The sequence below is a fragment of the Cyprinus carpio genome, chromosome B5 (genome assembly GCF_018340385.1).
Source record: "Cyprinus carpio isolate SPL01 chromosome B5, ASM1834038v1, whole genome shotgun sequence".
Taxonomy (NCBI): domain Eukaryota; kingdom Metazoa; phylum Chordata; class Actinopteri; order Cypriniformes; family Cyprinidae; genus Cyprinus; species Cyprinus carpio.
In genome coordinates this window covers 36277150-36289649 of record NC_056601.1, presented here as the reverse complement: position 1 = coordinate 36289649, position 12500 = coordinate 36277150, and the positions used below count along the sequence as shown (strand labels likewise).

The following is a 12500-nucleotide window of genomic DNA, read 5'->3' as shown; positions in this document are numbered from 1 at the left end:
CAATTCAAGTTTATTTGTATAGCGCTTTTCACGATAGAAATCATTGCAAAGCAACTTTACAGAAAATTAAGTTTCTACAATATTAAGGAGAAGCTTATCAGTGGTGACTGTGATGACGTAATCAACAGCAATTATTATATGCTGCAATCAAACTTATAACAAAAGATTGGTAGTTCTGTATGTTGTCTCTGGGTTAGCATCATCTGAGGTCCTCTGAGGGGCTGGCATCATCTCTTCTCAGGTGTTCTGGATCCAGACTGGAGCTTGTGTAAATCCTAGTTACCACGGGGTGTAAATCCAGCAGAAACAGAGAAACAAATAGAGACATAATTAGCGTAGCTGCTGTTCCAGCCAAGTAAAATTAATTAGTTTAACCCAAGCTAAAGGAATAATAATGTGCATTTGATCAGATATAACTGCAGTCCAAAATTATGATATGCATTATTTGAATGCTTGGCCAAAGAGGTGTGTTTTTTAATCTAGATTTAAACAGAGAGAGTGTGTCTGAACCCCGAACATTATCAGGAAGGCTATTCCAGAGTTTGGGAGCCAAATGTGCGAAAAGCTCTACCTCCTTTAGTGGACTTTGCTATCCTAGGTACTATCAAAAGTCCAGCGTTTTGTGAGCTTAGGGAGCGTGGTGATGGATTGTAGCGTGGTAGAAGACTAGTTAGGTACGCAGGAGCTAAACCATTAAGGGCCTTGTAGGTAACTAATAATATTTTGTAACTGATACAATGCAATATTTAAAAAGACAAAAAAAGACAAATGAATAAGTGGAGGGAAAAAATAAATATTGCACTCTTTAAAGGTAAATTATTCTATCTAATGCACTTTGAGAGTTCAAAATTAAGCGCTCCAAACCATGTTTCTTCACGAAGAAAACTTAAGTCAGAAAAAGTCATTGACTTGTCCCTGAACTTTAAAGGGGACTCAACACTCTTTTTATTTGTGGTATACTGTCTCAGTTTAAATTACATTCACACTGGTGTTTTAAAAAGCCAAACAAATTTGAATATAAACATAATAATAACAACAATGACAATAGTAGCCATATATTGTTTAAAAAAAAATGCATTGTAAAATTAAATGAAAATTAATATTTCATAGATGTATTTTTTATGATTTGAAATAAAGTAGTTGAATTATAATATTTATTTACTTGTTTCTATACTAGGAAAGAGTAATTCTAATTCTAAAAGAGATATTTTGAATTTAGACTGTATTCAAACCGCGAGCTGTCAGCATACTGCACTATTAAACGTTTATTTTGACAGAAAAGGCAGTAGAGCTTTTATTTTGAAGGAAACTCCAGCTTCAGTGAAAACAGGCTTACAAAAACAAAAACGCATCTCATTACAAATCTAGTGAAACGCTGTAATCATCCACTGATGAAATAAAGCATAACTTGTGTCTGTTGTGTTCCCAAACACACACTAAACTCGTGAAATAAAGGAACTGACTGCATTCATTCAGTGTGAACAGAGCTGTTCTGAGACACGGAAAACACCGGATCACCAGCTGATCGTCTGAACCAAGTGTGTGCTTCACTTTGAAACAGACTCGATGAAGGGATTTAGCATATTGTGCTTTCAGTTTTAGTTCATTTAACAGATACTGTGCCAAAGCATAATGGCCGAGAACAAATCTATTTAAAAAAATTGTATTTTGCCCAGAAGACCTATTGTTTCATATCGTCATGTGACCATGATAACATCGAGGTCGATATCACAATATTGATAATATCGTTACATCCCTAGTCCTTTGTGATTGTTGCTTGTCAGACTGTACGAACATGATGGTCATGTCACACTGTGGGATCTCAGTTGACATTAATGTGGGTACCTGCAAGAAAACTTGTCCGGAGTTTCCATTATCAGCCCACACACGGGCAGCGCTGAAACGTTTGCTGTGATGACTTTTTAGGATTTTCAAAATTGGTCTCAGACGACCAAATCCTGGCCTAAATCACACAGTGTGAACACCAGGTCATGTGATCAGAGAGTCATTTGCACTGATTCAGTCAGAGAGTCTCTGCTGCTTTCATTCGGATCTCTTATTATAGATTATTGATCACATGATGAGCAGCACTCATCAACATATTGTTATTTGGAAAGCTCTTAAGTGCTTGCTATGAAAAGCGTTGCGAATTCATTTACTGAAATGGCTTCCCGTTCATTTATTTATTATGAAGAATGAAATTAGAATCTTTAATTTAAAGGCATCTAATTTGAAAACAAGTGCGGTGTGAATTGATTTTTTTCTCATCACACCTGACAAAAGACACAATGACAAATCTCAGATTTTAATATTCATGAGGAGGCGCGGTTAGCCCAGCGCTCATGAATATGTAATGTGAGTTTGTTTGAGATCAAACACACTCCCTCGTGTTAAAGCACGCTAATGTTTTATTTATTCTATTTTTATGAGATTACCCAGAAAAATGGATGTCAAGAGGAGTTTATGACTCCCTGGATAGCTTCATTAAAGCGCGTTGTTTCATCAGCCGTTTGCTCGTGGTGAAATTCTCACCTGAGCTCGCCTTTTGTTCTCCGAACGCTGATCTGGCCTCCTCTTACCTCCGTTCTGGACTAAAATAAGGCCACGTCCTTATCAATATTTCACATGGAATCCACAGGTTACCATGGCAGCGATATTGAACCTAGAGCGGCTGCCCAGAAGGAAAAGAGAATCAAATGGAAAGAGGAAAAGAGCATCTTCTGTTTCTTTGTTCGGGGGTTTCATACGCACACAAACAGAGCCATGAATAAATCTTTCAAAGCCTCGATCAATTACAGCCTCAGATGAAACTAGTTGTGTCCTGCGGTGGCGCTGGTGGAAACAGACGAGCACCTCTCGTGTACAGATGAATATTATTATCAATAATAACTTCATTTGAATTTCCTCACTTGTTGTCTTGCTCTGTTTGACATTGTTTTCAGCACTTCTGCTGCATTTATTTTTCACTGAATTATATTTATGTCAGTGATTATTTTCAAGTCAGGTCTCATTAAGTGTCACTATTCATCTCAGTTTAGTTGAGTAATGTTGAAAAATTCATTAATTATATGAAATTATAATTAAGGCTGTCAAGCAATTATTACATGATGCATCAAGCAGTAATTACGTGATGTGCTGATTTGCCCCCCCCCCAAAAAAAAGATCATTTAAAATCATTATCGTGTTAAATAAGAAAAGCAGTGAATAAATATTCACTGTAAACAGTAGCTTTAGAAAGAGAGATTTTAATTTAACATTGCATAAATAATGATTATATCTATCAATGGTTAAAAAGTGAATATTTGAAACTAAAATCACCGGAAGGTGGCGGCAAGTCACTGAGTGAGTCATTGAATCATTTACACAACTGATTCATTCAGAAACTAAACAAGTGGCTCTTAATGAATGAGCACTGAATCACTGACTCACTTGATTCATTCAAACAGGTGAAACATTCATAAAGCAAGTGAGTCTTTATGAATGAATCACTGAATCACTGACTCACATGATTCATTTTATGAATTTATGAATGAATCACTGAATCATTGACTCACTTGATTCATTCAAACAGCTGAAACGTTTATTAAGCAAATCAGTCTTTATGAATGAATCACTGAATTACTGACTCACTTTATTCAATTAAACAGCTGAAACATTCATTAAGCAAGTGAGTCTTTATGAATGAATCACTGAATCATTGACTCACTTGATTCATTCAAACAGCTGAAACATTCATTAAGCAAATTATGAATGAGTCACTGAATCATTGAATGAACTGTAGATTCCTTCAGAATTACCGCTGTGTGTTGATCAGACGTTCATCAGTTCTGCTGTGACTTTGATTGGAACTATTTTTATTTGTGAAATTGAGCAGGCAATATTGTGTCTAAAATGTAACAACGGTAACTTCTTGTTTATTGAACTATTAAATCAATACGGCATTTGCAGTCGTGCAGATACTGGGGAGAAATGGCACTTTTGCTGGTGTGGTATTGCTAAACTATATCATATATAAATATACGTGGGTGACTTTTTTGCCCCGATGTCTTTAATTTAAGGCTCATATAGCTGCATAAATGAGGCGCTACATTAAATGCATTGATCACTTTATCATATTTTTTTTCTTGATCACACCAAATGAATTATAATAAATGCATGTCCACTCTCTCCTCCATATAATGAATCAGCCTGTTGAGAGCTGTAGCTTTAAGAGCTTTAATGACACCAGAGCCTCTGGTCTGATGAATAATGAATAACTGCTGTAAACGCCTCATCTCCAGCTCTTCAGAACAGAATCAAGTCAGGTTTTTGTGTTTGTGTGTGTTTGCAGAGCCCAGCTCTCATTACGTCATCTCTCTGAAGGCCTTCAATAACGCAGGTGAAGGAGTTCCTCTGTACGAGAGCGCTGTCACCAGATCCATGTCAGGTGGGTCACCGGACCATCTCACGTCTGTTTAGATCATTTCTGATGATAGTGATGTGCTTCACGCCAGTCTCACATACGATCACAAACCTTCAGGAGATATATAAAGACAGTATTTGATGTGTATCTTCATATTTATGCTCAGTATTTGCTGTGAAATGTTTTTGTCTTCCATCAGAGGAAACTTTAGTGAGCACAGAGAAATGAGAAGAAATTTAATCCATGTGATTGATGACTCAAATGAACCATTTTAAATAGATTAATGAAACTGAACAGTTATTCATAGAAATGAAGCAGCTTTGAATCATGTCAAACTTTTCACCAGCTGTGAGATGTTGCTTCAGTCTCTGTTTGGATTGTTCAAAGCTTGTTGACATCAGCGTCTCTTGAGTTTCATTTGTAGAGAAGCGTTGTGTTTCAGCTCTGGTCTGACAGCATCTACAACAACTGCCTTAACAAGAAACCAAACTAAATCAAACATTTCAACTTTTTGCAGTGCATTCTGTGATTGTTTTTTTGTAGAAGAATGAGGGTTAAGTTAACAAAACTGAAACTAAAACCATAAAAACAATTACTTGGAATAAGATAAATATTAAGTTTATAATAGTTAGTTCCCTGAGTAGGGTTTGAAGCAGAGCCAGAGATGTCAGATTGATATGAATCACTCCCATATAGAGTTATAGTGTGTTTGTCTGATGATGATGATGAGTTGTGTGTTAGTTGTTTCTTGACTAACTGTCTTCTCTCTGTGTCTCTCAGGTGAGGCTGTAGATTAATCTGCTTTACTTGGTGAATCTCACACGTGGCTCATATTTCACTTCAGAATCAGAAAGAGAGAAACAAGAAAATATATTTAGCATGAAGAAAATGCAGCTGATTTTAACAGCATATTTGTGTGCATATTTAAGCACATTTAACCCCGAATTCCCATTCCTATGTTAATTTAATCAGTACAAATTAAATTCAGTGTAAATTAATTTCATAATCAAAAGAAATACAAAAATATATGTAGCGTAAAGAAAATGAAAAGTATTTTAAAAACATGTTTATGTGCACATTTAACCCCAAGTCCCAATTCCTGTAGTAATTAAATCTGTATTAAATAAATTTAGCTTGAAAACTAACTTTATGTATATATAAATTTACTTTTTACCTACAAATAATCTTTCTTTTTTTATTACAATCAGCAGCTAAGGATTAAGGTTGTGAAAACTGGTTTAATGTAAAATTTTGAACTTAATGTTCTTCGTGCAGAAACTAATTTCTAATTTTCCTTTTGATTATGTGTGAAAATATCATTCATGTTTGCTGAGATTCACCCTGTACACAAAAAATGGTAACCTAGAAGTGGTAACATTTAATTGGTTTGATTCTTAATTTTTTTTATTTATTTTTTAGACAGTGAACTTGATGAGGTTTGCTAATTCCAAATGCTGATAAGCTGGTTGTTTGGTTTTTTTTTTGTTTATTTGTTTATTTCTTTGTTTAATTATTTATATATTTATTTAGTAATTATTTTTACATTTATTTTTAATTACTTTATGTATTTGTTTATTTTTATCTATTAATAGTTAATCAATTTCCTTTTAATTGTTTGTTTGTATTTATTTATTTATTTGTTTATGTATTTATTTAAATTTGATGTAACTAAATCCACCTAAATACGTGAATTCATATGAATTTTTATGGTCTATATCTGCAGGTTACCACTTTTCATGGTGCAGTTCTTCTGACTTTCACCTTTACCTGTTTGTGTCACTGTCTAGAGCTCAATGTTCTTCTTTGTGTCTCTTTATTCCTCTGTCACTCCATTTTCCACTCTTTTTTTCCTGATCCGTCCTGTCCGCTCTCATCTGTGATCACGTATGATTTGCTGCATGAACATGACTCCACACAGACCCCTCGGACCCGTCCGATGACGATCTGTTCCATCTGTTTGATAAATTCCCTACCCCCATCCCAGATACGTCCACGCCCATGATTCCTCCTGTAGGTGTGCAGGCCGTGGCGCTCACGTCCGACTCGGTGCGTGTCAGCTGGGCCGATAACTCCATTCCCAAGAACCAGAAGTCCTCGGAGGTGCGCTACTACTCCGTCAAGTGGAAGACCAGCCACTCCACCAGCAGCAAATACAAGGTCAATACCAGTGCTTTTCAATCAAGTAACACGTGAATACCATGGTAAACCAGTATGGGAAATAGTCAGTACCATGGTGTTAACCTTTGAATCAGTTCAAACTCCATAGAGTTTATTTGTTAAGATCTTAAGCTTAAATGTGCTTGATGCTCGTCATACAGATGCATTTAAATCTGTTTCATGAAGCGTGTTATTTTAGTATTGTTGATATACTCTTACAGTTTTGTATAATATTTTGAACTATATTTAATTAATATTTTCAGTTTTAAAGTTTTAGTAATTTTGATCTCTGTGAAGTTTTATTAAGTTTTAGTTTGCTGTTTTAGTCCATCAAGTTAAACAAATCAGAAATGATAAATTGAAATTAAGTAAATATATGTTCTTATATTTTATTCCAGTTCATGTTTACTTTATTTCTTGTAATGATTTTTATTGTTTTAGTTTGATAATAACCCTGATGTGTGATTGTTGTGTGATTGTCATTGTGATTGTGATGTGTGAGTGAATTTGATGTGTGATTGTGATGTGTGTGATATGTGATTGTGATTTATGATAATGACATGTATTGTGAATTTGATGTGTGATTGTGATGTGTGTGATATGTGATTGTGATTTATGATTGTGAATTTGATGTAATGTGTGCTTATGTGATTGTAATGTGTGGTTGTGTGATTGTGAATTTGATGTAATGTGTGATTGTTATTGTGACTGTGATGTGTGATTGTGAATTTGATGTGTGATGTGTGTGTTATGTGATTGTGATGTGATTGTGATGTGATTGTGTGGTTGTGAATTTGGTATAATGTGTGATTGTCATTGTGAATTTGATGTGGATGTGTGTGTTATGTGATTGTGATGTGATTGTTATGTTATGTGATTGTGATGTGATTGTGATTGTTATGTTATGTGACTGATTGTGTGATTGTGAATTTGATATAATGTGTGATTGTCATTGTGAATGTGATGTGTGATAGTGAATTTGATGTGTGTTATGTGATTGTGATGTGTGATTGTGTTGCTTGATTGTGATTGTGAATTTGATGTACTGTGTGATTGCCATTGTGATTGTGAATTTGATATGTGATGTGTGTGATTGTATTGTGTGATTATGAGGTTATTTTGATTGTGTGATTGTGAATTTGATGTAATGTGTGATTGAAATGTGTGATTATGACATGTAATTGTGATTGTGATGTGTGATTGTAATGTGAGTGTGTGATTGTGAATTTGATGTAATGTGTGATTGAGGTTATTTTGATTGTGATTTAGATGTGTAATTGTGATTTGTGATTGTGATGTGTGATTGTGATGCATGATTGTGATTATATGTGATTGTGAATTTGATTTGTGATTGTGATGTGTGATTGTGATGCATGATTGTGATTATATGTGATTGTGAATTTGATGTGTGATATGTGATTGTGATGTGTGATTATGACATGATTGTGATGCGTGATTGTGATTATATGTGATTATGAATTTGTTGTGTGATGTGTGTTTGTGATGTGTGATTATGATGTGTGATTGTGATGCATGATTGTGATTATATGTGATAGTGAATTTGATGTGTGATATGTGATTGTGATGTGTGCATTATGACATGATTTGTGATGCGTGATTTGTGATTATATGTGATTATGAATTTGTTGTGTGATGTGTGTTTGTGATGTGTGATTGTGATGCATGATTGTGATTATATGTGATTGTGAATTTGATGTGTGATATGTGATTGTGATGTGTGATTATGACATGATTGTGATGCGTGATTGTGATTATATGTGATTGTGAATTTGATTTGTGATTGTGATGTGTGTTTGTGATGTGTGATTATGATGTGTGATTGTGATGCATGATTGTGATTATATGTGATAGTGAATTTGATGTGTGATAATGTCATGTGATTGTGTGTGTTTCAGTCGGCTGATACTACAGCTCTCAGTCACACTGTCACGGGTCTGAAGCCCAACACCATGTATGAGTTCTCTGTTATGGTGACTAAAGGACGCAAGTCCAGCACGTGGAGCATGACAGCACATGCCACCACTTATGAAGCAGGTACAAACACACAGGCATTCTTGTCCATCTTATGATATAAAACACTGATTATACGGCTGTTTATACTGTGTTATAGCAGAAACATCCACCTCAGTGTCTGATCTGAGTCCATCAACACCTAAGAAAGAGGAGAAAATACTCAAATGCAATAAATAAATAAATAGTTCCATGTCATGGGGCTATTAATGTGAATGTGTTGTTAAATTATAGAAATATTAACTTTTGATGTCAAAGGGGTTCCGCTCACAAAAAGTTTGGGAATATAATTACTCAGTTTTGGTTTGTATAACTAATTGGTTTTGGCATGTATATTTTGTTGTTTGATGACTTTTTTTTGTGGTCCTGTACATGTAGAAAAACAGTGTGTATAAAAGTGTCTTTACTCCAGGAATAGACACATTTATCACCGTCTAAACTAACTTTAGTGATGACATGAAACATCAGGAACATAGGAGGCCTCGGGTTAATGAAGCTGTTTAATTAGTTTTCTGTGTAAAGAACTGCTCGTCATCTCTGATCGTCGGATAGTAAAGTCACAGGTATTAAATATTAAAGTCTGACATGAGCAGAATACAGAATACAAATGCTCTCTCTTTCCATTGGTCAGCACCGAGCTCCGCCCCAAAGGACCTGACTGTGATTGGCCGAGAGGGACGTCCGCGAGCCATTCTGATTAGCTGGCAGCCACCGCTGGAGGCCAATGGACGAATCACAGGTGACGCTCAGACACATGACATGAGAGAATAATAATTCAATTAGAGACTGTTTTGTATGTCCATCCAAATAATAATAATCAATGAAACTCTGATCGATGAAATATACTTATTTTCAACCTTTATATACCAAAATATAGATTTCAAAATGTATTTCAAAATATTTCAAAATCTTACAGTAGCTACATTTAGGATAAATGCAAATGTTATGCAGTTAAAATGCATTGTAATGTTTGTAGATTTCTTGTTACGTCTAAAAATAATTGTTTGTCTGTTTTAATTCATTATACATTCTAAAGGTGCAACAATGTGTTATAATGTATTAGAACTGTGGTTACAATTATTCATGATATCAATACACATATTTAGTAATGAATAACAACACTGGGAAACACTTTACTTAAAGTCTTTTTATATATATAATATATATATAATTTTTTGAAATTTTATAATTATTTTTATTTGTAAAAAATATTTAAGAAATATATTGTTATAAAATATATTTCTGTAAATGTGTTTTAGTGCATTTTGCCTAATTGTTTAGTTATTTATTTATTCATGCTATAAGGCATATAAAAGAATCTTGATGCTGTGAGGGTCAGAAAATGATAACAGACTGTTAATTTAAGAGATTAAAACACACTCATGCTGCTCCGATGGCTCACACACAGATGTTTCATGTGTCTCAGCACAAACGTGATGCTTCACTTGACCTTTGTGGGTGTGGGTGTGTGTGTGTGTGTGTGTGTGTGTGTGTGTGTGTGTGTGTGTGTGTGTGTGTGTGTGTGTGTGAGAGAGAGAGAGAGAGAGAGAGTGAGTCCCTGCAGAGACACTGTATTGGGTTTGATAAGAAGCAGGAAAAATTAAACCTAACACACACACACACACACACACACACACACAAACACACACACACACACACATACACACACACATACACACACACACACACACACACATACAAAAAAAAATCACACACACACACACACACACACACACACACACACACACATACACACACAAATTAAATGCATTAGACACACATACACACACACACACACACACACACACAGACACACACACACACACACACACACACACACATACATACACACACACATACACACACACACACACACACACACACACACACACACACACACACACACACACACACACACACACAGTCACATTAAGAGGCTGCTGAGGGTCCGTCTGGCGTTTGAAAGCTCTCGTGTGTCTTCATTTCGGCCTCATTTTCCTCGCTTCACACTCACATTCTCACTCAGCAGAGACTCGACCTTTGACCTCAGAGACAGCGCTGCACTAACCCGTTTAACCCCTGCTCGTCTGTGTCAGGTTATATCCTGTACTACACTCTGGACAAGAACATGCCCATCGACGACTGGGTGATGGAGCCCATCGGCGGAGACCGGCTCACACACCAGGTCATGGACCTCAACCTGGACACCGTCTACTACTTCCGCATCCAGGCCAAGAACGCCAAAGGAGTGGGGCCTCTGTCGGAGCCCGTGCAGTACAGGACGGCCAAAGGTGAGCGGCTGCGTCTCAAATCATCACCTGTGCTTTATTAACACATGCTGGTATACACTCGGACGCTGCCAAGAAAACAGTCTGATTCTCTAATAATCATAAAAAATACTCCTGCAGAAAAACTCAAACTGAAATAAAAACATTAAAACTAAATAAATTCACATTTAAAAAGAACAAAATGAATAAAATGACTTATTCACATAGCAATGAATTAAAATGAAAAATGTAAAACTAAAAATTAATTAAAAACAAAATATAACTATTGTAAAAGAAAAATAGAAATATTGGCAACCTGGGCAACTTACAGAAATACATTTATGTTGCAGCACAAAAAAAAATATATTTACCAGATATTAATACTAACTAAAACCAGAACTAAAACTGAAATAAAATCAAACCTGAATAATAATATTTAAAAAGAACAAGAACTGATAAAAATGACAAAAGCACATACTGCAATTACAAATAAAATAAAATAATAATAAATAATAAATACATAATAATAAAATAAAATAATAATAATTGAAATGTGAAAATGTACAACACTAAAAACTCATTATTAAATTAAAAAATGAATATAATTATTACGTTTCATTTTTTTTTTTTGGGTGTTTATTTGGATTGAAGAGTTTATATTATTAACCAGACATTAATACAAAATAAAATTGAAATTAAAACTGAAATAAAAACGAATTAAACCAAAATAGTAATATTTAAAACTAATAAAAACTGATAAAATATGACAACAGCACATAGCAAAATTACTAAAAAAATTTACAATCAGATCTAAAAATAAAAATAAAAGCTAATTCAAAATAAAATATAAAAATTCGACTCCAACTAAAAGAACATTAGAAATGTTGCCTTGGCAAATAACATACATAAATTTAAGTTGAAGCTGTTTGTTTTGTTTATGGGTTATGGGTTCGTTAGTAACTCGTTAGGTGTTAATTATGATGCGTTGGTTTGTGTGAAGGGTCACAGACTCGTCGTGAATCTTCATCATCACAGCTGTTTGAGACACTCGCACACATTCACTATCACACTCAGCAGCTGCTGCTGTGACCTTTGACCTGCAGGAACAGGATGTACTCACACACACACACACACACACACACACACACACACACGTTATTCTGTAAAGCCAGCTGAACAAGACAAACTCTCTGTGCCTTCTTCAGTCATAAACTCAATTATATTATTCCCATGTGTCTTTGATGATATAATCAGGTAAGTATGTAATTTTATAGCTCTGTATCCTTCTTTTACATACAGAATTGTGTTTTATTGGTTAATCATCACTAGCACTTTACTAAGTGTATCATAATGTTGCATCTGTCTCTCTTCTTTGTTCTTATAGTTGAGCATCCGGATAAGATGGCCAATGATCAAGGTAAGTTGTTTTTATATTTTGGCTCTTTTTTATTTTGTTTTCTCGTTTTGGTGGTTTCTGATTTGGTTGTCATTTTTTCTTTTTTTTGTTTTTATATAATGTAGCACTGCATCAGTGTCTCAGCAATGGATGCTCTGCAGTGAATGGGTGCCGTCAGAATGAGAGTCCAAACAGCTGATAAAAAACATCACAATAATCCACAAGTAATCCACAGCACTCCAGTCCA

At 34.9% G+C, this 12500-nt stretch overlaps 1 protein-coding gene across 1 annotated transcript in view; it reads left to right on the top strand.

Annotated features, from left to right (window-relative positions):
• The window catches only part of LOC109070294 (netrin receptor DCC-like), a 182850-nt gene that overhangs the window by 138273 nt on the left and 32077 nt on the right, over window positions 1-12500 (top strand). Inside the window, 6 exon segments of the mRNA XM_042723345.1 lie at window positions 4331-4426; window positions 6321-6559; window positions 8476-8614; window positions 9222-9329; window positions 10687-10881; window positions 12242-12274. Of these exon segments, the coding sequence (XP_042579279.1) occupies window positions 4331-4426; window positions 6321-6559; window positions 8476-8614; window positions 9222-9329; window positions 10687-10881; window positions 12242-12274 (810 nt within the window).